The 25,490-nt window shown below is 42.8% G+C and overlaps 3 protein-coding genes across 4 annotated transcripts in view; 1 reads left to right on the forward strand and 2 right to left on the reverse strand.

The window, feature by feature from the left end:
- Positions 1–6,024, reverse strand: part of LOC143106270 (uncharacterized) — a 6,358-nt gene extending 334 nt beyond the window's left edge. Inside the window, exons 1-5 of the mRNA XM_076270514.1 lie at positions 5,951–6,024; positions 5,700–5,768; positions 4,792–5,004; positions 3,375–3,569; positions 1–2,319 (exon numbers count right to left, since the gene is read on the reverse strand). The exon at positions 1–2,319 is cut by the window's left edge and continues 334 nt beyond it. Of these exons, the coding sequence (XP_076126629.1) occupies positions 1,994–2,319; positions 3,375–3,569; positions 4,792–5,002 (732 nt within the window). The 5' untranslated portion in view covers positions 5,003–5,004; positions 5,700–5,768; positions 5,951–6,024 and the 3' untranslated portion in view covers positions 1–1,993. The remainder of the gene's footprint in view (positions 2,320–3,374; positions 3,570–4,791; positions 5,005–5,699; positions 5,769–5,950) is intronic.
- A 2,808-nt stretch (positions 6,025–8,832) lies between these two features.
- accs (1-aminocyclopropane-1-carboxylate synthase homolog (Arabidopsis)(non-functional)) lies at positions 8,833–24,464 on the reverse strand. 2 transcript variants are annotated; one of them, XM_076270524.1, is made up of 15 exons: positions 23,311–24,464; positions 21,953–22,599; positions 21,706–21,777; positions 21,049–21,119; positions 19,940–20,009; positions 19,085–19,151; positions 16,795–16,892; positions 15,864–15,941; positions 15,621–15,721; positions 15,045–15,135; positions 13,457–13,501; positions 12,689–12,830; positions 11,331–11,473; positions 10,670–10,823; positions 8,833–9,891 (listed from the first exon to the last, which is right to left on the reverse strand). In XM_076270524.1, the coding sequence occupies exons 1-15, from the start codon at positions 23,987–23,989 to the stop codon at positions 9,503–9,505; spliced, it is 2,847 nt and encodes a 948-aa protein (XP_076126639.1). In that variant the 5' UTR covers positions 23,990–24,464; the 3' UTR covers positions 8,833–9,502. The 2 variants fall into 2 exon arrangements, with proteins under 2 accessions (XP_076126639.1, XP_076126648.1); XM_076270533.1 differs by having other exon boundaries at positions 21,718–21,777; positions 23,311–24,463.
- furinb (furin (paired basic amino acid cleaving enzyme) b) overlaps positions 23,507–25,490 on the forward strand; it is an 83,979-nt gene continuing 81,995 nt past the window's right edge. The window contains exon 1 of the mRNA XM_076270563.1: positions 23,507–23,587. The gene's annotated coding sequence lies outside the window, so the exon portion shown is untranslated. The remainder of the gene's footprint in view (positions 23,588–25,490) is intronic.

Consider the following 25,490-nt stretch of genomic DNA (forward strand, 5'->3'; position numbering starts at 1 on the left):
GTCAGCTGAGACCAAAAGCGATTCACCAGTGTTTATGTTCAGATGCTAAATTCCTTGTTTAACAAATTACTGAGGCTTAAAGATGCTTAAGGAACTGGACAGTGAGCATTCACACAAAGACAAAAAGGTTGCTGGCTCTATAATCTTTATAAGTCAGTAAAAAGGCAGTACAATTGATACTCCTATAACACATATTATTTCTAACAATGTTAAATATACGAAGACATTACTGTACAACACTTCAAAACCATGAATAGTTACAAATCAACACATCATAAGAAAACTGGATGTAAGAGCATTTGATGATTATGATCTGACTTTAGTGATATTATGCTTGAGACTAGAATTCTTGACTAATGCCTTTCTGGTAACTTTTGGCCATGTTTGGTCAGCATCTTGCATCACCAGCAAGGCATTACCATTCTCTTAGTATAAATCACAATAACAATATAAGAATTACCGAATTAACCAACAAAGACCAACACAGTAGAGCAAAAGAAAAAAGGAGTTAGGCAAGCAACAATTTAGCCTTTTTTTCAATTTGCCATACTTTGAGAAATAATTATTGAGAATCGTTTCTATTACATTATCTGTGAAAGTCATGTGCAGTTAAATCAGTGAGAATAGCTTAACTGAAATGTAATGGCATGGCAGTAACCAGGTTTTAATGAGGGAGGGGGGTAGTGGAATGTACTGTGTCATTACCCCAACGCCCAAGGTCATGTTAATACACAGCACAGCTTGCCCACATACAGTACAGTACATACTGTAGTACACTAGTGTGACTACAAGTGAAAAGAGAATACCACTCCACACAGTCAGCTGTAATAAGAGCGTTAGCAAGCAGTTGGTGGTTAAAGTCAGCATTTGTCACAAATAGATCTCTCAACAGCTTATATTTGTAGTAAAACAAATTAATGTTAAAGTGCAAAATAATTTTAAAGTGCCCTCCTCTACTCAACACTGAAGTAGCACCAGAAGAAGCTTAAAAGTACAGTATGAAAGATTTAGTATGGCTCTTTTAGCAAAAATTGGAATTTAATATTTAGTATATAAAAAAAAAAATTATTAGTATATAATCCCATCACAATGAATTGTTGTGTTTGTTTTGTTAAGGCCAATTTACACCAAAGATTCATGAGACAGGTTGCAACATTCTGTAAACCAGCAACTTGCTGCAACACACCTTCTAAAAACCAGGAGGGTTCACACCAGCGCAACAGCACCAATGTTTCCAAAACAACACCTTTGTTACACCACTCAATGAAGCCAGATAAACTAGCTGGCTAATTAACCAAGTTAACCAACTAAGATAAATAGCACAGAGTTACATTTGTTTTTGTAACTTTTATGACACAGTCAACCATGTTTTCCTGACATACTTCTACAGTAGTCCACAAAAGACAAACAGTCAAGGTTTTCATGGCCACTGACAACTACCATAATTATTTAGTAGGTTGCAATTCATCGCACCACTAGATGCCACTAAATTCAACAGCACCTTTAATCCTCACTTAGCATGAGTATTATCAGTGTCAGAGAAAGAGGAAGTAGCTCATACTCCTCATCTCTGTTCCTCCCCATCTCTCATCTAAGGACATTACTGCCCCTGTACCCTGCCTAGAGAGAGAGACAGCACTGCACTGTGGGAAAGCCACAAGATCCAGTGGCAATAGCATCCTTACACTTCTCTCAAGGTGTCTGTGAGTGAGATTCACACACTGCACTCTCTCACACACACACACACATACACACTACACACACACACACACACACACACACACACACACACACACACACACACACACACACACAGACACACACACACACACACACACACACACACACACACACACACACACACACAAAGGTGCATGCCCGCCAGCCGGTGCCCCAGCTCCTGAGTGTGAAGATCAGAAGTGATTACACGCAGGCTATCCCACATGTCGGAAAGTCCACTGCAGTCCATGCCAAAAGGAGGGACATGATTGGCTCAGGGCACTGACGCGTGTCTCTTTAATCCGAGGTGGTCGTCGTGCTGCTTCTGTTGTCGCTTGGGGTAATGGCCCACGCTGCGTGAGCGTGGTATGTAGATGGTGTCATAGCCCTCGGAGATCAGGCCCACCGACTGCATCATGTAAGGCAGGAGGTCCGGGACCATGACCTGCTCCACCACAAAGACGACAGGCTCCACGGCCAATAGGAGAACCCAGCCAAGGACCCCCAGCCAATAGGAGAAGCCCAGGCGGCTGATGTCATTGCGGATCTCTGCCAGGTGGTGGTGAGTGAAGAGCGCCCATGGGAGGAGGAAGAAAAAACCTAACAGAGAAAGAGAGAGAGGGGGAGAGAGAGGGGGAGAGAGAGGGGGAGAGAGAGGGGGAGAGAGAAAGGAAGGAGATAATGTGACAGGAGAAAGAGAGGAGAGGGAAAGTTAGTTTGTCCTGAAGGAAATGTGTCCTCTGCATTTAACCAATCTGGGGGCAGTGTACTGTAAACACCTACATACACACACATACAAACACAAACTAAAGAGAGAGGAGAGGGGAGAGCAGTGAGAATGACAGGCAGGTGTGAATAACAGGTTTGAGAAGTATGAGGAACAGTCAGTATTGGTATGCCGCCCCAGTCTGCTCAGCTCGAGCAGGCCTGGGACAGTGGCAGTGCACAGAGGCAGGTCTGATTCCAATGCAGTGGCAGGAAGAACAACGTCCTCTGCCAGGGGGGTGTTTCTCTGTCAGATTAGCCTGTCAGGAGATGCCACTAAATGTGTTTAGTGCAGAGTGACTAGGTCAACCTCACTCACTGTCCTCTCAGTCAGATACAAACAGCCTGCCACAGATACACAGACACACACACACACACACACACACACACACACACACGCACATACACACACACCTCATTCAACATGTACTGTATACATCATAAACACACACATGCAAAACATACATAACACACATAAGTGCATACAGACAGACACTGTACACTGAACACTGAACCCTAACATCACACATGTACATATGTACAAACATACATTATAAACACAGATACACATTGAGACAGCCATGAAAACACACACACACACACACACAGTCAATATGTACAGACATGACAGTTAAACATGTATGTTGCATGCATGTAAATTGTCCATGTGTACACCATATCCACTCCTCCCCTCTCAAACACAGACATTAAAGACATGTGCAAAACACACACACACACACACACACACACACACACACATTCACACACACATACACACACAAATACAAACACACACGCACACACACACACACACACACACCCACACACACACACACACACACACACACACACACACACACACAAACACAGACGCCAATACATATACATACCTGTTAAACTAAGGGTGATGAGCAGCAGAGTGGTGGGGTTGAGAGCTGTCCCTACCATGAGGAGAGAGCGCGCGTTGGTGTATGTGTGCACCGTGTTGTGTGTCCAGCAGAGGGCGAAGATGAGGCACAGAACTCCCGAGCAGACAGCCATCACGAAAGCCAGCACTGCGAAGACCCGCGAAGACTCGCTCAGTGCTAAAGACACAAACATACAGAAGTCAAACACAGGAAACAGTGGGTTTAGATTCCCACTCTGGAAATATGTACACATAGACAGATTAACACACACACACACACACACACACACACACACACACACACACACACACACACACATTCCATTACAAACACATTTTTAGACCAAAGAATCATCAGCTCCAGGGCTCTGTGAGGTGGGTGAATCACACTGAATATGAAGAAAGGAAGTTGAGTGATTCTGATTCAAAGGTGCAATGGCAACTTACAGTATCTACAACAGCTTACAGCTCTTAACATGTTCTATCTGTTTCTTTCTCTGTTTGTGTGTGTGTGTGTGTGTGTGTGTGTGTGTGTGTGTGTGTTTTGTTGCATGTTTCACAGGCCTCTCATCAACATGTGTACACATGCTGACCAACTTCCCACCTTTTTCAAACACCTTTCAATATGACTGCTAAACTAATCTCACTGCTGATAATGCCAGTTCATGCCTATACTGTATGTGGTACAGCCTGAGTCTGTGGCAGCTGAGCACTCCACAGGCCACAGACCACAGATCACGTCGAGATGAAAGGGAAAGATATCTGTGGTTTTTGCATCCTTTCTAGTAGAGAGTAACTGACATGCACTAGACTCATCATCAGGATGTTTTTACTCAGAGTGCAATGCAACAAGTCAGAGCGTGCCTGCTACTCTGCCAGCGCATTCCTTCACCAACTACCCAACCAGTCCCCCCAGCTTCTCCGCCTGCGTCTAAGAACAACAGATTCACTGTAAGAGGGAAATGCTGCCCTAAAACAAACAAGCCTCACAGAAATGTCAACACCCGAGTCTGAAACAACCAGTGTGACAAACACAATCACACCAAGTTGACCTTTGTACCATTTCACCAAGTTTTTAAGGATTGTTTTCTACAGACACTTAGGGAGGGGACCGATCCTATTGCTTGAAAGAAAGAATATGGAGAACCCTTAGCTTCTATTTAACCCTTAAAGGTGTAGGTTTTTGAACATTCTAAGTTCCGCAACAATTGAAGGTTCTAAAATTCTATGTTGAATTCAATGAACCCAGATATTCTTTAGAACGTTCATTTCTCAACATTCCCATCACACCGGTGTGACGGTACTCCTTTAAGGATTAAATAATAGACTCTCTCACTCTTCTACTCTTTTCTCTTATTTTACTTATACTCATTTAGAAATGAATGTCTCGTCAGACTCACCTTTGATAACTCTGTCTCCTGTCCAACCCCTGTCCTGGACAGTCCACTCGTTGTCGGAGCTGGTGGTGTTGACCACTGTCCAGAGTCCTTGGCTACCTAGCCAGAAAGGAGTCCCAACTGCGACCGTCACAAACAAACAGCCCAACAGTCCCACGCATGACTCGATCACCTGGAACCGATGCGCCAAGGCTTTCCCTTCCTCCACTGACATCTCTGAGGCGAGAGAATGAACCGCCAGGAACCGAGAGAGAAATGGAGGAATACAACACAGGTAAGGTGACACGTTGAAAAACACAGGAAATCAGGAGTAAGGAAAAGACACACCTGAGAAAAGGAGTGAACAACGCTACCTAGCCTAGGTGGGTGGAGCTTTTACAGGTGAATACACCTGTCCATATTACAACAGCAGGCTATTAAGCATGCTTTGTGGCTACATTAAAGAACGCTTAATTAACATCAGGAAATAATATAATTAATATGGGTAAGTACTTAATTTCAGTAATTATACACAAAACAGTATACTAAAAACGTTGGTCAGCTAATGCAGATCACTTCCCACATATCTCTGAATCAATCAAAATCGGCAAACGTACCCTCAGATTTAACAAGCTTTAGGAAATGTCAATGCTGCAGTTTACATGGTTTATTCAGGTCTATTATTAATATGTATTAATATTCAGATTTATTGTTAATATTTAAGTAATGTTAGTCGAGAGGTATTTTAATATACAGTAAAGCGCTTCCCTCATAAGACACTGTGAAAAGTGAATGGAGGGCATCCCTGCATCTTGCTCCGACAGAATCAACATCAAACTGCAGTCGAGCACGTACACACAGACTACAAGCATACTAATGAGACCGAAGAGCATAAGAAAACCAAAACCCAGTGGAGGGAGTGAAGCACTTACCGCGTGTTTTGCTCTCCGGCTCCGAGGACTCCCGAGAGCGCAGCCATCGCAGCAGCCCCTTGGCTGCATCTTTGAGTTGATGAAGCATTGATTAAGTCTCAAAACAGTGTGTACATACAAAGTAGATTAAACACAAGTCAAGCCGCCGAGAGACAGCGACAGAGAAGTCAAACTAGACACAGTCAGAACTCTTTCTCTCATACAAGTGCACACTCTGTATTAAGTTCGTATGCCCGAATTCAACGTTTCACCTCTCAGTAGCTCCCTAGGTCTGAATACTGCTTCTGTGGTTGTTTCGTCTGATGTCTCACTGTAAAACTGTAAAATACTCCTCTGCCTCTACAGCGAGTACCGCCCCTGACGGAAACCCCCACGTGAGGTTTGAGTTCCCCCTGAATCCCCGCTGAATCACGCCCGCTCGTGCCACTCGTGGAAAGTGAAACTCGTGCTCATAGTGAGAGGTGACCCAAGGGTTCAGTTGAAAATAAAGGTATCCTCTTTTTTCAGGATGCGCTCTTGCTAGTGTGAAGGTCAGGAAGACGAGGAAACCACATGAACAGCAATCCCTGAGAGCATTATGTCCATAGAACCAGGCTGATATGCACAATGTAGGCCAAGTGTACATCCACAGGTAGCCTACTGTATTTACAGTAGCCTCTTATGGAGATAGGCCTACTTTCATAAATTAACCCTTACAAAAAAGAACTTTGGTATAATATTTCTATAGTAGCCTAGTTCTATTGTAGTGCAATACGTCTATAATTTTACTCATACCTCTAGTCTATCCTGTAATATAGTAATGTAATACATTGTACACACTACAATTGTAGTACATATATAGTAATAATTCTGTAATATAGTAGCCTATTATAATACTCTAACATTTCTAACATTTCCATAGTTCTTTTTGTATGACAAGTGACAAACAAGTAAAATAAGTCTGCCACTGTGATAACACAACATAACTTTAAATTAAATGCTCAGATGTCCGAGTTAAAAACATTTTGTCCCTGACCATGTTTGTGGTTCACACAAAATCAAGATTACATTCTTGTTCTTGTTCCCAAATTCCTGTTTATATTCCAAATGGGCTTCTTGGGAATTATTTTACAAAACAGAGGGATTACTGTCAAGCATACTGACATTACTGATATAATCACAAGAGTATTCCAGAGAGAAGTACGCAAGCAGAAATGTTTTTTCATCTTGCTGAACCCAGCAGAATACTGCAGCTGTATAAATAGATTCTGAACTCTTCTTATTCAGATGTTTGTCTTCACTTGGGCATTAGATTTAGTTTTCACAAAGCCGATGAACATTAATTCAACATGATATTACTCATTATCAGGAACACATATGAATATCTCTCTCTCTGTTTGTGAGTTGCAAATTCACTGTCCCACACCCATTGTGGTTAGAAATGGAGAGAGTATGACCAGCATACACAGAAACATACTCACTGTATGAGCCACCTAACTGGAAAGAGGTCAGAACTGGGTTACAGTAGACGCTAGTGGGGTTAAAAGGGACTAAAATGAAAAGTATTCAAATATAGGAGTCCAATCAACGAGATTTTTTTCCAGTGGAGGATTTCTTGTGCTGTATTCCAGAGTCCACAGATTAATTTGGTAAGTGATTCCATGTAAAGTGTATACACTGAGTCTTCATCATAACATGTTTATTCTTGTGCGAATGGAGAACTTGTTAGCCGATTTTTTTAGACTGTAATGTGTAACGAGATCATTAACTGAATAGATTTAATTATAGGCTGGTCAGCGCTGGCCGTGGTCGAGGCTGCACCTGCTGCTTGAGCAGGGTCAGTGGCGTACGGGGGCAGAGGCACAGCGGACTGCCCACAGGAACTGGCATTCTGCTACACACACACACACACACACACACTCTCTCTGCTACACACACACACACACAGACACACGCACACACTCTCTCTGCTAAACACACACACACACACACACACACACGCACACACTCTCTCTGCTAAACACACACACACACACACACACAGACGCACACACTCTCTGCTAAACATACACACACACACACACACACACACACACACACACACACACACACGCACACACTCTGCTACACACACACACACACACACACACACGCACACACTCTCTCTGCTAAACACACACACACACACACACAGACGCACACACTCCCTCTGCTAAACACACACACACACACACAGACACACACACACACACTCTCTCTGCTAAACACACACACACACACACACACACACACACACACACACACGCACGCACACACACACACTCTCTCTGCTAAACACACATACACACACAGACACCAGGTGGGGTCACTGCTCTTTCCCTTTGCTACACACACACACTGCCATTCTGTCCTTTAGGGAGAGTATTCAGAAACTTTCTGTATGTTTTTTGTGTTGCCTACATAGATATAGCTTGCATGGCCTTGCTTTTCTAGTTCACCAGTAACAGTCCTGCAGTATTCTGATGTTTATTTCACAGCTACGTCAGTACAGGAACTGCCCACCAAAGACCAATATGTGTCATCGTGAGGGTGGATAAAACAGTGGTAGGAGGTGAAACCCACCTGCTTACGTTTGGAGTCTCCACTACGTAGGCAGACCTGAGACCTGTCACTCTAAGCCCCCTCCACTCCCCCCACTTAAAAAAAACCCAACTTCCTGTTTCCTGCTTTTACAGCATACAATACAGAGCAGATAAACAGACCTCGAGTGAAACCAGCGAAAACATTAGTTCCTCACAGATTATGACACAGCGCCTGCGGTTAACAACATATTTGTTGGTGCAAAGTTAATATCAATAGAATAAATATCCCAGCTGGTGTATTAAACACCCCCCAAAAAAGCTATCTGCTTACAACATGGGGGTTCTCTTAACTTCCTATGTACAGTATAACATAGAGGTGTTATCAACTCAACTACCAGGAAAGTACCTAAGTGTCATTATTATGTCTGTTTGTATGTCTGGGTGTACTTCCATCCTAGTACACAAAGAACACTGTGCTCTCCCTCTTTTTCTACAACCTACAACTACAATATAAAAAATGGTCGCATTCCAAAAACTTTTATTTTCTTTTAATATTTTTTGGGGTAAAGACAATAAATATTAAAAGACAGGGGTAGGGGTAAAGAGAATAAAAGAAAATAAAAGTTTTTGGACTGTGAAATTTTTGATTTTGTACTTTCATCCTTAAATGACAGTAGAGCATATTCATGTTTTAATGGTAAAATTATAAGACCCTACTTAGACGAAGAATTTAAAGCGGTCACTTTCTGAAACATCAGAATGTGCTATTTATTGCAGATCCATTAGTGTGGTTGTAATATAATTACAAATGCTGATGTCAAAACATACACACACGTTGAAGGTGCCAGCCAGCAAATGTCCAACATTTGACATCTGCATAGAAAACATTCTTTTATAGTTTAGAAATCTATAAACAAAACTTAAGACATAACGATGACTGTAGTGACTGCCAAGTGGCAAGAAACAAAAAAGTTAACATTGGTAGAAATTGTAAATGAACTTGAAGAGAAAGAGACTTTAGACTGAAGGCCAAAATGAAGTTGGCAATTTCCCACCAGCACCTTTCAGTTCTAAAATCAATGACATTTGTTTACATTTGTTTAAAAGTGGCTTCAGATTCTTTAACAAATCTGTTAACAAAGACAGAGAGTTGACAGACACCCTGTTTATAGTGTAGTGCCGAGAGTTCTAGCAGCGGGCCTGAGAAGCTTGCCGTGAGGACGTATGGCCGCTGGTGTTTCTCTACTTCCTGGCTCTGTCCAGCAGATCTTTGAACACCTCAAACAGCTCTGGGTCCTCCCTGGCTGTCAGTTCCGGAGTGTTCTTCTCCAGCCAATCGGAGGAGCGGATCTGCTGCCGCAGCTCCCCGATGAGGCTGTCCAGTTTTACACCCGACTGAGAGGTCTGGCAGTCCAGCACCACAAGCTCCTCACCATCCAGGGACAACGTGTCAGTGGTGGCGGCCGAGCTGGGTTCCACTGCGCCTGTGGGTCCAGACGCCTCCCTCGTGGTGCTGCTGTCTTTGGCGTCCTTCTCATTCTTCATGCTGGTCTCTTGTTTCGCTTCCCCCAGGTTGTTAGGAGAGCGCAACTCCTTCAACCCCTCCAGGGCCTGTCTGATCCGCTGCATACCTGAAGGAACACAGGAACACACACACACACACACACACACACACACACACACACACACTTCAGCATCACAAATCACGACATGCCATTTACAACATTCCTTACTTGAGAAGGGAGAGGGGCATGGAGAGGGGAGAGATGGTAAGGGGATTCTGAAAGCTCTATGCACTCCACTCTACAATACACTCCCAGTTCTGCAGGGAAAATGGTTCAGGTTTCAAAGGGAAAAGAACAAAAAAATAAAAGTTCGGCCTGAGTGCAAATTCTTTTTTCACTTTCCAGGCAGAAAGAGAGAGAGAGAGAGAGAGAGAGAGAGAGAGAGAGGGGAGATAGCAAGAGAGAGAGGCATGTCACTGTATTCTGAGAATATTATTCAAAAATGAAAGAGAATGACTAAGTTAAGAGAACATGAGGCCAAAGACTGCGGCAAACAATCGAGGAGGGAAAGGCAGACGGAGACTAGACTGATTGTACATACAAGCCCCCAACTGAGGAGCGAGAGAAAGTAAAAGAAAAAGGGAGAGAAAGAGTGAAAGCAATAGAAAAAAGAGAAAAAGGAGAAAGACCAAAAAATGAAGAGTGAAAAACAGGGAGGCTGAAAAGTGACACAGAGAGGAATGAAAAAATAGGTGAAAAAGATAGAGAAGCAGAAAGCTAAAAAGTTAGGGGGGAAAAAGAAAAAAAAAAGATGTGGAATGAGAAAGAGAGAGAGACAGTGGAAAAAAACAAAGACTACAAGAAAAGAGAAATGGAAGTGTCGGAAAAAAAACACTCAACTGACCGAGTTGCAATCGACTTTCCTCATCGCTGAAGACGATCCGGAACCACCCGGGGCTGGAGCAGGAGAAGGCCTGGCCACAGCTAAGCACGACACGATGCCTCAGGAACCTCCGCCACAGCTCCAGCTCTGCTGGGAAGGAGGCCTCACTCAGGAACTAACACACACACACACACACACACACACACATACACATCACACACACATACACACACACACACACACACATAGAGAAACACACATAAAGGCATGAGGCACCAACATACACACAGGTTTACACACTTCCTCTGCGTACTGGTGTCCATTTCATTTAGTTATTTATTTCTAACAGACTTAGAAGCTTCTTTTTATTCTACAATGCATGCCGTCTTTAGACCATCTTTGTCACATTGCCTTACATTTTAGCCCTTAAAGGAGAATTTGGCGATTTTTCACATAAATCTCCATTCACCGAGTACTGTCGGTACAAAAAAAAAAACGAAAACAATCGGTTTTGTTGTTGCTGCAGCCAACAGATCTACAGTATGTGAAAAATGGCCGGCATTCCCCTTTAATCTCACTGTGAGATGAAAACGTTGCATATACAGTAGGCAGTGTTGTGATGCCCATTTCAGATAAAACCCCTCAGGAGTGTAGTGGCCCCTGGGGTGGGTCTCTGTCTCACCTTACTGAAGTCGGCCCAGACGAAGAAGCCGACGGGCCGGTGGAGGTAGGGCACGTCCATTTTCCTCAGCTCCTCCGCCAGGAAGCCGTGAGCTGCCCGCAGCCGCTTCCTGCAGGTGGGCAGGAACTCGTCACTGATCCAGCCTGAGAGGAACACACACGGCACACGGCAGCTTTAGCAACATGTGCAATCTGCCAACACAAACCTGCCCTACAGACCTGCAACTATATGGACTCCTTGTATCCTTGTATCCTTTCAACAATAAAAACAAAAACAATGCTTGAACGTTCTATTTGGTTCCCAATCTACTTCCTCTGCATTAAGATAACATATGGAATGTTAAAACGGAAGCCTTGTGGGGCAAACTATGATGCTGATAATGGAACTCTCTTGAAAGGATCTATACCTTATAAGGATCCCATCGATGACAACACCCGCACACATCTACCACAACCTTGTCATCCATAACGACAAACAACCCGCCACCACAACACAGTCATACCTCAACACCTCTACCAACCGATAAAAATCTCACCCACAAAGCTCACACCTACTATACCCATAGTTGATGCAAAATAAATGATCTGGTAAAAACAGAATCTACCGTACCATTCTCTTTATTACAGTTAAAACACAAAATAACCCATCACCCACTTCAGTACTGGTTTGGATTATGGCTTCTAGTCTTATCTCTCTTTGCCTGGCTTTTCTAAATCCTCCAACCCCCCTCCTACACCCTCTGTAGAAGGGGGGTTGTCTATCTCTATCTTAGTCATGTGTCCACCACATGCCTGCCGGAGGATATTTCCTCAATATTCCTAAACAAAGCTTTCCTTTACACAGTGATGTCCTTGAGTTCGTCCTAAGCAGAATACAAAAAAATTACTGTATCCTGTGTGATTTGGAAGGGAGATAAATTAGTCATAGGAAAGGGATGGACAATGGTATGCCAAGCATGCTTTTTTTGCATACAGTAAGGATTTAGATGGTATTAGCGTGTATCAGGTCTGTAACCCTTAGAATATTATTCATCGCTGTTTAGGGTGTACAAATATGCGTTGGTTTTGACCTCTAATGAGGACTGCAGACCAAGGCCGAAAGTCTGGCTGGTCGATAATCATCCAATTCTGTGGAACTCTGTGAAATTAAGATTGTGGTACAGATGTTTCTGTCTGTCTTCTGATCTACATGAACCAAACCAAACCTGACTCACTGAATTTGCAGTACCAGAGTTTCAGCTCCACCGCTTTCCCCTGACCCACAGATGCACAGACTGTCACTGAAAATGTATTTCTGTACTGCAATTGCATTACTTTGGATGAAAGCATTTGCTACGGTAAATATATAAATGTATGTACCCTTGTCCTGTAGCAAACGGGCCACCTGGTGTTGGACGGGTCCTGGTATCCCATGGAAGCAGCCCAGCTGGTCCAGTGCCTCCACCAGGTCCCTGTTCTGGGAGTACAGTGTGCCAACGCGTATGCCAGCCATGGCAAAGTCCTGAACCACAAAAAAAATAAAAAATAATTCACAGTCAAAGGCATTGTTATTGTACGCATCATGGTGAAATTACTGCCACCATTACTGTATTTTTTCTTTCTCTAGTTTATATTCTTTAAATATTCAATTGTTTATTCTTTAAATAATCAATTGTTCAATTGTTAGTGACCACACACATGCAATGCACCTTGACGGGCACTGGCTAGCATAAAATATGTTACAGCAATGGGCTCTGTGCACGACTGTTAGTTTTAATATAGTAGGCTATTGCTAGTTGAATAACATAGCTACATTTATCTAACCTGTTCAGCAATATCAGTTAATTGATTAAGGTTAAGAACATTTTAAACCCTTTTCCCGTTTGCTGGGGGGAGTGGCACACAACATTTTCACAAAGTCGGTCTACATTACCCGAGATCCCGAAGACAATGACTAGAAAAAAGCCATATTTGCCAATGTTTTAATGTAAACAGGAAGTTTATATGCCAGTACAAGCAAATTGAAAATGGAGTCGTGCATAGAGCCTATACACCTGGCTGACAGACTGATTGACTCATTGCATGTATACAGCAAAGAAGCGGAGACCAGACCACGACCCCAGAGCAGAGAGTAGGTGACGTACTCACCTTACTCAGCCCCCACAGCACGTGGGTCCTCTGAGGATCTGGCAACCTGCAGACAGAAAGCACATTTTACGTTGCCAGATACATGAAACCATGGGCAGATCACCAGAGCTATGTCACCTAAAAACAAATGTTGTTGGGTAATACCTGTTGCACTTGTATGAGGGTGAGGGGAGGAAGTAACTTTGTAAGGATGAGGCGTGGTAGTATTTTTGTAGGAATGGCAGGTGGAAGTAACTTCTTACTTTAATTGTGCTTTTCCAAAGTGGCACAATGCATTTTACACATGCATGTATTACACTTCAAAAAATCCAAAAATTACATTATAGTTACTGTCTTACATTACTTATTACATTACTTTTTTACTTGTAGAAATAGAACACAATGGTCATTTAGTGAATAAAAGGCTTTATCAATATCCATTTAAGGATCCTTTCAACAGTTTTATATTTGCCAATGTGTCAAATCTCAACATTCCAAAGAAGAAGTGGAGAAAATAAGCTGCTTTAAATGTAACCATTATTTATAATTTAGTACACACAAAATCAAAAATACAGTGAATGGCACACTGTGTCTAGATACACACACAAACAAACCTTTCCATGGCTTTTAGTTTATCGTATCTTTCATGTCAACAGCCCTGACAGTGGCCTTGGTGTGCCTGGAATCCAGACATCAGACCCTATTCATCACACTTTAAACACACACAAGCCCAGAACTTGAGCTCCAGCTAGCACACCACCATTTATGGCCGTGTTTCAGTCCTGAGCCTAAATCGGGACACTGCAGTGATGTGACACAGATGGGGAAGTAAGCCTACATCGAGACGGAAGATATGGAGATGTGAGAATAAAAATCTAGCTGAGGATCTAATGGCGCCTGTTCTAAGAAGCATGTGATCCGGTGGAGGCCAATGCATTTTTTGTCCTGTTTTGCTGACTTTGCATGTGGACTGCTTCTATTAAACAAAAGAAGACGCATCTTTGCCATGCATCCCACTGAAAAGCAAAGCACCTGAATAGATCAGCAACGGTGTCAGTGAAATGCTACCAGTAGTCTATGCGCAGCTGAAAGATAATAAGAAACCACTGAAACCTCACGCTGCTGAGTTCAACGTGGCTTCCGCCAAATGAGCCGACTGGTTGTCAAAACAAAACACACACATCTCTGTGATGTAAGATGAGAGAGCTGATGCAGTCAAAAATGAGAGAAGAACAGGGAACAGTGCCAATTATGCCCCCCCCCCCCATATGCAGAGTATAGGCCAAGCACAACTATTGCTATGGGGATGGTGGTAAGGTGAATGTGTGTGTGTGTGTGTGTGTGTGTGTGTGTGTGTGTGTGTGTGTGGTGTGTCAGTTACATCCGTCATTGGAAGTTGGAGAAGGAGGTGTTGTGTGTATCCATAACATCTGTTGTGCTGCTGCTTTGTTATTGTCTGAGCAATTATTGCACCTGTTAAATTTGTGTCCTTCTGTAATACATATTCTGGACACAAATAAAGAAGTAAAATGTGTGTGTGTGTGTGTATGTGTGTGTGCGTGTGTGTGTGTGTGTGTGTGTGTGTAAGGGGGGGGGGGGGGGGTTTTTTCCTGTCCAGACTGAGGACGCTGTGGAAGGTCACTGCCTCATCAAACACTGTCAGCATGTAGACCTCGTCCACAATGACATGGAGCTCGTGTCTGAAGCAGGAGAGGGGATAGAAGAAAGAGGGATAAAAAAACAGTTCAGAATTTCAATCGAAGCTGATATTTCTGATCACAACAGATTGGCAAACACACCTTTTGTCTGGTGGTACTGTTAGTCCATTGATATTATAGGTGAAATTAACTCTTGAATTTCCCCTAGGGATCAATAAAGTATCTATCTATCTATCTATCTATCTATCTATCTATCTGTTTCCTTAGAGACTGTATAATAAAGATAACAATGCTAGTTATAACTGCAATATAAATGCCAAGCAGTGTAAAACCTGTATGTTCTATATGTAGCCAATTAGAGTTTGCACCAAGAACAAACTTACTCTCTTATATAAATCAGAGGAAGTTTACTTCATCTAGCAGAGCTGATTTCCTTTCAAGGGGAAGTGAAATACTGCTGAGGAGTTTGAAAAAGATACAAAGGGGGGGGGACTGAATTAGGGGGGACTGAATTAATCGTGACTCACCTTTTAGCAAACTCCAGGAAGTCAGTCATCTCCTCCGAAGAGTACATTTCTCCCAGTGGATTATGGGGATTTACCAGTATGACCCCTCTAACATTCACACCCTAAACATGGTAGATTCCCAGGAGCAAAGGAAGAGAGTGTGAGTGTGTGTGTGTGTGTGTGTGTGCATGTGAATGTATGTGAGTGTATGTGTGTACATGTAAACATGGAGAGAGTGTGTGTATGTACATGCATGACACATACCTCTTTCTTTGCTTTTAAAAGTGCAGATTCCAGAATATCAACACTCAATTGAAATGGTCTGTTGGCTCTGCCACTCGGCTGCATAAACACACACAACCAAACACACACACACACACACACACACACACACACGCGCGCACACACGCGCACACACACACACACACACACACACACACACACACACACACACACGAATACACAGAGAGAGGGGGAAAGAGAGAGAAAGAAAGAAAGAGAGAAAAGAAATATATAGAGAGAGAGAGAGAGAGAGAGAGAGAGAGGGAAATTTTCGTTCTGAGCAAATATATACACACAGGAAAAGCCCTAAAATTCCTGAATGTAAACAGGTTATACTACTTCATACAAACTGTTGCTATTCTGTGTATCTCCAAAATACTGTGAAACAGAAACATCTGTTCTCACATACACAACATCTGTATATATTCATATAAATAAAACAAGTTTTACTCATTCATAAAGCAAAGCTTTTTTCATGAAACATGCTGAGTAAACAATCTTAGGTCCACCACAGCACAAAATACACACAAAGAACAACCTGTTTGGTAGACCCATGCTGATGAATAAGGTATCTATATTTTTTTAGAGTATGGTTTTCCTGTAAGGTCTGACTATTTTCTGAAACTGGATAGAGAGAGAGGGAGAGAGAGAGAGAGAGAGAGAGAAAGAGAGAGAGAGAGAGAGAGAGAGAGAGACTGACGTGCACCCTGACGTGCACCCATATTTCTCTACTTCACATTGTCGACTTACAATTAACCAAAGTGCACTTTTTATAAAACACAATTGAAAACCCAAAATCACCATTTTCATAAAAATCACAATTCTGCACCACAGCATGCTTTTATAACATTATTTGATGTTGGTATGTGTGTAAATGTGTAGGTTGAGCATTAGCAGGGGAGTGGTGCTGTACCTGAGCGCTCAGGTGTGCATGAACGAGCCGCACGCTACTGTAGAGATGCACATCCTCAGTGATGCACCCGTAGAAGGGTGTGGGGATGAGAATCGCATCTGTGACAAACACACACACACACACATACAGATGTGAGATCACACTGAATGCATTCACAAAAAAATACAGATATGCACACACAGAGATACCCAACATCCATTATCAGGCACCGCTTCCAATCACACACACAGAGTGAGTATATAGATGGTATCTATGATTGGGTTTCAATTACAGCTTTACGCAAAGCTCAAACCCACATTTTCAACAAGACAAAAAAAAACATGAATTGCGAAATATGGGTTTTATTTGATCACGATAGTCCTTCCAGATAATTGTGATAACGGATCTCCCAAAATGTGAAGGGAGCAACCAGTCCAAAGCAACTACTCTGCAGGAAAAATATCCTTATGATTTTTATTCAGTCATTCGAGCATTATTGTGTGGTGAGTGTTGCTTTTTTCAGGCTATGTTTTCAAAGTTATTCCCTTGTCAGTCAATAGTGAAAGTAAATAACTGTGTAGAACTGTTTTGTTGTTGACTATGAGGCCACGGTAAAGTGTCACTTTGAGTTCTAATAATAGGCACGTGCAGATGCACGTAGGCTATACTCTGCTAGTCACAAACAGATTTTAGTAAAGCAAGGTTTAGTGGAATCCTTGTGTTCCATACACGGTCTCACGTGCAAGCAGATTCCTTCAAATGCGCTGGCTGTCAAAATGCCGCGCTTGTTTGAAGTTGCACTGCTTGCTGTTAAAGTGAATGACAGATAGATAGATAGATAGGTAGATAGATAGATAGATAGATACTTTATTGATCCCCAGGAGAAATTCAAGAGTCCCTCTCATTGGTTTAAAGGATGTTACGCCCAAAACACACCCATGCCTGATTAAGAACAAAAGAAGAATCTTTTTGAACAATGCGCCGGTCTCTGATCACAAAATCACGCCCTTCAACACCTTAAACTTTGCGTCTATGACCATGCGTTTCCAATTGCTATAATAGAGCCCTAAATTCTTTAGGCTATTTGGCAGCAATGAAGTATGACAACACTGGGAGAGCATTGAGCAGAATTATCATTATAAATGCTTGCACTTTTTTTACTGCTTGGTGTAGACTTTACCTCAAACCAACTACAAAAATAATTGTCCCTTCTTCAGATCCAACAAAACTTGCCATCTTTTGAATGTCATGTGACCTAAATGGATGACTCACGTACAGTAAATGCAAAAACAAAAATGAGTTTTCATTTCACTTTTTTAAACAAAGTGCTAGCCTATATCGACACATCTGAAAAACTACCTCATGCGAGCATCTAAACTTTTGCGATATTTCAGAGGTTCGAAATTCACATGTATCCATTACGTTTATTTCGCAATTTAGATGTTGTGATTTCCAGTGTTAAACAATACACATATTCACACAGAAAGACACACACTCAAACATACAGAAACCAAATATACACATCGAGAGTATTGGAATTGAAACTTGTGATTTTTATATTCATAAGTGGTTTATGTCCTGATGTTTCTGTTATATGTTCTTCCACATATGAGATGACTGTTGTTATTTCATTCTGTTCCTGTACTTTCCCTGCCTATATCTGTGTGTGATTATGTGTTTAGCGATAAGAGGGGATATTATGGTTTTGCAGTGTTTCACTGTTCTGCATGGCCGGGTCAGTAGCTATCTTCTCCAGACTGCCAGGTTGGCACAAATCAGAGTCTGATTCAGTGTGGTCCACGTAAGATGGGATGACCAACGCCATCTCCTGGCAGCCTGGAAGGATACTTAAACCCTAACTTTTTCCTTGGCTAGTAGATAGAGCAGGTGGTGGATCTTTAGGTGAAGTCATGCTGTCTCTCCTTTGATGCACATCATTGTAAATAAAACTCTGTTCCTGATTTTTCCTACCATTGGTCTGACTGGGTCTTCATTCATCTGTGGTATCAAAATTACCATCAACATCCACACAGAGATATGAAAAAAAGGTTTCAGCTAGCGGGGCATAAGCAGGTCACACAGAGGCTTTTCTGACTATATACTTCAGGTTGTGCAAGTATGGCCTTTGGGGCAGACCCTACTGCACCTTTGCAGTTGATTCTACTGGAAATGTGTGTCTGGAAGCGCAATATTGTATGAGTATCGGAGATTACCTTAGGGTCTGTGCGCTTTTGCAAAAACAGAGACATCACACATGTGCACGTGCGCACACACACACACAAACACAGACAGAAAGACATATGCAGTTAACCTTCAGGGTCACAAAGCACGGCTGCAATGGCAGAGAAGAGCGAACCACAGCCATTCATCACCACCACCTGAGGCATAAAACACAAATACACACAAACACAAACACACACACACACACACACAGGTGTTGCATTAGTATAGGTGAAAGGCATATGTGAAATAACATCAGGGCACTGAAAAAGTAACCTTGTGTCCGGTGTCAAATCAACACACATACAACACACCCAAAAGGGCTTTCCAAAGCCATCACTGAACCATAACTCATGTGTCACGGTCAAGCTACATCTCAAAACCAATAGTTAAACCGGTTAAAGTGTTACAGCACTTCAAGGACAACATGTTTTTTGTGGGCAGTCTGTGCCAAAACTCATCCCTGGACTGCCATCAGTTAGACATATTTTTTAGGAAAGCAGGTGTGTGTGTGTGTGTGTGTGTGTGTGTGTGTGTGTGTGTGTGTGTGTGTGTGTGTGTGTGGTGTTAAAGAAAGTAGAACAGCTTGCCGAAATGTTTGATTAAAAGGAGCAATATCATCAGTTGCAAAATCACTAGTGGGTAAAAAATCAGACAGCCATTGAGTAATACAAATGATTCTCCAAATGAATGAAAATGAATGGCCGCAAAATTATCTGCCTGATGCTAATTAATCATGGCTTGATTGGTCATGCCTGATTAAAAGGCATTAGCAGTAGCTCGGATCTCCTCAGAGTGTACTCCAGTGATCTGTCTCTGGACCCCCGTTTCGGTTCCACTCTAATCACCACAGTTTTATCAGGCAGTACAGAGATGAGTAGACAAAAAGAGGAGTGAAGACAACGCTGAGAGTGTAAAGGAGGGAAGGGGGGCTGTGGGGACTTACGTTCTCAGGCTTCAGGGGATTCACTGAGCGACAGTATTGCGTCAGGAAACGGGCTACTTCTCCACGGATGCTTCAAAAAGGGGAAAGAATAGTACGGTATTATAATCATCGTCTTAAACAGGGTTTCAGCTTTGAATGAGGAAATGGATGGTTTCCTGTGAAGTCGGGTAATTTCTATAAAATGGGACATTTTTATCTCATCTCAGAAGAAGTCTAATCCTGAGATCAGCCCTGAAAATTATAAACTACATAATCTGCTTCTGTTTCCCAGGTTAAACACAGAGGGAAGTATTAATGTATTATTCATTTCATTTAGCCCTTTTGCTCAGCCATTTTAACAGTCCATTTGACAAATGGAATGGACTTTTCTGAGTTTTCTTGACAAATGTTTAGTGATGACCTGACCTCGCATAATAATTAAGTACAGAAACAGACAGCGATTCACTCTGGCAATGAGCAATGATGCTCATTACCTATGCTCAGGGAACCGAACTGCACCAATCACATTAGTGTCCTGAATCAGTCAGTAAACATCGGTCGTAGTGTTATCCAATTGCGTGCAGTGATATTTTCAAATGCATGCTTGGTGCCACCCCTCGAGTTGGGCCATTTTCATTGCTCATAGCCAGACCCTTAAATCTTTCTAGATTTGGGTCTGGATTTCCAGGCTACTATGCTGGAGCACGTAGTTTATATGTATAATATTCAATGCTCAAGTCAGCACTCACTCATACTCCCTCCACAACTAATGACGAGTTATGGAAATATCAAATATTTATCAAGAGCAGTAATGTGAGTGCATCCTGTATCTGGATGACCATGTAGGAGAACTGGGATATGGTTACCCTTTATCTTGTGAGCAAATTTGAAGTAAATGAGACAAGTATTTTTTAAGCTACTGAATATGATTGGAGACACACACAGAGATGGATGGATGGATGCATGGACAGACAGACAGACAAACAGACCCGATTACAATACTGTAACAAAGTGAATACTTGAGAGCCTCATAGGTTAATTTAGATTCTCCACAGAACAAAGGGTTCCCAAAAACGTGAAACATTTCCCCGTGTCACAGAAGCGGTGACGCAACAGGAGAGCTTCCTTACAATGGGTGGCCTTTCCAGTCAGGATACTGCAGCAGGGAAGGCTCGAGGCGGATCATGTCAGGCTGGCTTAACTGTAACACACACAGAGGTGGGATTTAAACATGGGGTTAGGCTTCAACCAGCACCATTAACAAATGTCCACACTGTATAGAAGAGATCATGGAGTACTGGAAAGGGTTAAGTGAATACGGTTCAAAAGGATTTGGCTATTAACGCCACTGAATATGTCTATCTGTATTTGGTGTGCTAACGGTGGGATAGTTTGGCGAACTACTTTGAATGATTGTATGATGTGAATTATGTCCATAATGTATAATGTTTACTCTGTATACAGTTTCTGTAGGTTTTGAAATGTTAAATGTTAAATGTAAAGACTTTTTAAGACCATTATGAACTCTATTTAAGACATACATGATGCTCAAATAAGTCCCAGAGTATCTTTCAAAGTAACAAGCCAGGCAGGTTGAGTGTACAACGATAAATTTCAACCAAGCTGTTTGCGGACTACCAATTATCAGTTCACATAGGTCTCATTTGTAGTTTCATTACAGCATAAATCCCCCGGGAAACAATGTACTGTATGTACAGTCTTAATCTAAATAACTGGTGCTTTATAGCTACACACATGCCTAAAAAAAAAAAAGAACACACACACACATGCCTACACACCCGTTGGTGAAGCAGGTCATAGCACAGTTTGTTCTCACTGGTACCCATGTTTATGATGCCCTGAAACAGAGATGCATAGTAAGTGAGAGCTGGAAGGACATGAACACGCATACACACACACACACACACACACACACACACACAAACAAACGCGCGCGCACACACACACACACCATATATCACACACCACACAGCCATGTTCAGATGAGAGGGTGGCCAGGAAGTAGGCACTTACATTGGGGTTTTCCTGACTGTATTTGTCTGCATGGTACTGAGTGAAGCCTTCCTGCAGGATGCCCTGGTGCTGGCGGATGCGGTTGCCACGGCGAGAAAGGAAGATGCTGTGACCAGGGGCATCAGGTCCCCTAACTGAGCAGGATGCGGGAGTGGAGGAGACAGGGGCAGCAGGAGTAGAGAGACGCTCAAGGGGGGTAGGGGGGGATGCCTGAGAGGGGGCTGCCACAGTGGCGGAGCGACCCTCTGTTCGCCCCCCTGCAACCCCCGTCAGGGCCCCGGCAAAGAGTGAGAGGAGACGCAATTCGTGCTGGCGCTCCTGCTCGGCGCGTCGCTCGTCCAGACGCTGCCGCCGCTCCTCGGCCTGTGCCTCCCGCTCCAGACGCGCCTCCTCCAGGGAGAGCAGGCGCTCCTCAGCCTCCCGCTGCCAGGTGAGGAAGCTCAGCAGAGCCTTGTCCACGGCACGACGGCTCCCACCGCCACCACACGTCCCCCGGCCCACACACCGACGCTTTCGCTGACGTGCAAAGCTTGGGCCTTTCTGGCCACCTTGATCATGTGATCTGGGCCTATCTTCACCCCCGCCGCCACCATCTCGCACAGACATGCCTGTGCCTGACGAACCGGCCATGTTCTGATCGCTCATGCCTGCAGACGAGAGCCCCAGAAACACAGTAAAATAGCCTATAATTATTATATTATAGATGAGTTGTTTGCAATATTGGACCAACTTGTAGGCCTATGTAAATCCAAACAGTTCTGCAACACTGCCTATGTAAGCTATGCCAGTATTCATATGAATTCTGACACAATAAGCAAGGTGGTTCAGTGAGTAGGCCTATTGTGTAATATACTGTTGAAGTAGGTCTACTTTTTTTTAGCTAGGTGGTCCATGAGGCTTTTGTATTGGTCAAGTGGTCCTTGGTCAGGTCTGAAAAAGTTTGAGAAACACTGGTCTAGGGCCATCTCCCCACTTGAATTCTGGTGAGAACCAAAGTCAGTCAGGGTCATTATTGCTGCCCAGCTACAAGTCAAAAACTGTTTTCAATATCCCTGAGTCCCTGACAAAAATGTCTAATCTGGTTGACAGTAAGCTGTTAAAATAACTGGACGAAGTGACATTTGACAGATGAAGTGTCATAGCCTACTGTCTCTAAAGTATTGTATCGTAGGCTAATGGATTTCCTACTCTCCTCCTTTCATTTTACAAAGAAGAACTGATTCCATTAGCAAGTCCAATCACCAAAACCAAGTTCAAAAAAACATATCTAGCTTACCTACCTGACGTGCAAACCATAGGGTGCAAACCTGTGATCTTAGAAGCCTAAATGGGTGATAATCCATTGAGCACGAGCTCACCTGAAGGGGACAGCCGCGCGTGAGTCGCACCTTCCGCTCTTCCCGCCTCCCCTGGGTCCTCAATGTCGGCTCCCAGTGATTTACTGTCAGCATCTGGCTCGTCACCTGACCCGATGTGATACAGAAGTTCCGCAGGGCCTCCTGAACTCAGAAGTCCGTCCTCAGAGTTGACGTCTTCGCTTTTGATCTCCAGCAAGTCACCAGGCTTAGGGGGGTGACTAAACAAATAAGAAGCTGATGTTGAAGACCCGAAGGCTGCTGTCGGCAGGCCGTGGAGGTACGTGTCTGCTGAGTAACCCGCTGCTGGCAAAAGCTGATGAGCCATGATGCCACCACCTCCTCCTGAAGAGTAGGACAAGGATGGTCGGTTCGTCAAGACACGGTCCATGACTTCATAGAACTTCCAGGTTCTTCCACCCCTAATAGTTCTCTTTTGGTTTTCTTTAATGCGACGATATTCCAGTTTCATCTTTTTTATTTTCTCCCTGCATTGATCCCCCGTCCGGAAAATTCCTTTCCCGTGCAAAACCTCTGCAATACGATTGAATACGTGCTGGTTCCGCAGACAGCTCTCCAACTCAATCTGGACTGACTCGTCCGACCAAAGCTGCAACAACTCGGCCACCTCCGGGTCAGACCAGTTGCTCCCACGTTCATACTTTTTACCTCGAAAATCCATATCTATAATCGCAATCTGACAGGTTGTAGGCTACCTACCTAGTTGATTAGAGGACTGCCATACTTCCTTCTAACGCAATGTTTACGTTCTGGACGTGAATTTAACAGGCGGTTGCATCACACACTATTCCTGACTAAAATCAGCTAAATAGACAACTAAATAAAATGTTAAACAGCTGATAATACATGTGTTAGACATTTCTCGGAAAAATTGGCACCCATGGTGACATAAACTATGTCTCCACATAGTAGCCTAACTAAACCGTTACAAATAGTGAGTTTAAACTAGGCTAACTCATTTCATCAGCAGACGCCTGACCGTTGTCACCTGATGATCTGTGACACAGCTGTCTCTTCGAATCTTGACCCGGACCAGACCTGTCTAACTATTTAGGGTGAAAAGAAAATCAGTGTTCATATTGAAATGTATACCGTGAAATCATAAACAGAGGTCGGAAGAATGGATATAGTTCTACATCCGGGTTGACGGCACATGCGTGCTGCCGTTATTCCGGGATAACTTTGGTCCGTGCTAGCGTATTAGCTGAAAGCGGGCTTGCAAGTCTGCCTGTTTCTCGCATTGGTCTATCTGGCTGACTAAAAGACAGCTCAAACTTCAGTACAATTGCCCCCTCTAGCGATCAAACTGTAGGAGTCATTCTGTGCTGGTTAATTTGTATGAAGGGTCGATAGGCCTACAGCTGGAAACCCTGGTCTACCTATTGGGGAAACTAAATAGCCTAAACTTAAAAAAAAAATCTGCTATAAATAGCCTCTGTTTATAGGCCTTTAGAGGGGAAGGGAATTACCAAAAATGACTAATTACCAAAAGACCACATTGATGCACTGTCCACATTGAGTGCACACTGTCCACTTGTTTAAAAAAAAAAAAAAAAAAAATGTCACATATTAAAAATCAAATCAAATGTCACATACAAATTGGGCCTATACAAGGGACCATAGCCTATATTGAAATGTTTCATCTTCTGACTCCAGTGACAGTGCAGTGTACATTACAGAACAAAAGGAACAAAAATGAAAAATGAAAAAATGCTGATGTGCATGTGTAAAGTGAATTGGTATTGTCATGTAACTTGGTCCAAGTAGGCTACAATCATACAAGCTATGAAGTTATTTTAGTACTAGGCCTATATTATGTTATTCATTTTTTATTATTTTTTCTTTATCATTATAGTATTAAAGCGTAGGTTATTATGCAGGATAGGCTATATACAGGCGATTCCACTCACTGGATAGACAGTTCTGCAAAGCTGAAAGAAATCACCTCAGTTGAAGTCATGGATCCTATGAAATAATTTCACGTTTTGTTAGCAGTCCTTAATATGTAGCTCTAAAAAGAATGATACATATTCAAATGTAAGACTTAACTCCAAACGATTGTTTTTGTTCTCTGTGTGAGTTCTTCCTGCTCTACTATTTTGCTATTTGTACTCTTTTATCCCTACACTGATGTCCTTTTTTATTAGAACTAATAGGTTTGA

Source organism: Alosa pseudoharengus, unplaced genomic scaffold, assembly GCF_046254945.1.
Source record: "Alosa pseudoharengus isolate Yale_2024_CS ecotype anadromous, Long Island Sound unplaced genomic scaffold, YU_APseudo_1.1 YU_APseudo_1.1_scf_10, whole genome shotgun sequence".
Lineage (NCBI taxonomy): Eukaryota > Metazoa > Chordata > Actinopteri > Clupeiformes > Clupeidae > Alosa > Alosa pseudoharengus.

Excerpts from the sequence above, each read along its gene's own strand:
- accs (XM_076270524.1), bottom strand. The coding sequence starts at position 23,989 with ATGGATTTTCGAGGTAAAAAGTATGAACGTGGGAGCAACTGGTCTGAC. Across the intron at positions 15,942-16,794 it reads ATGCACACCTGAGCGCTCAG|CCGAGTGGCAGAGCCAACAG; the intron begins GTACAGCACCAC and ends GTGTTTATGCAG. Across the intron at positions 15,722-15,863 it reads TTTTAAAAGCAAAGAAAGAG|GGTGTGAATGTTAGAGGGGT; the intron begins GTATGTGTCATG and ends TACCATGTTTAG.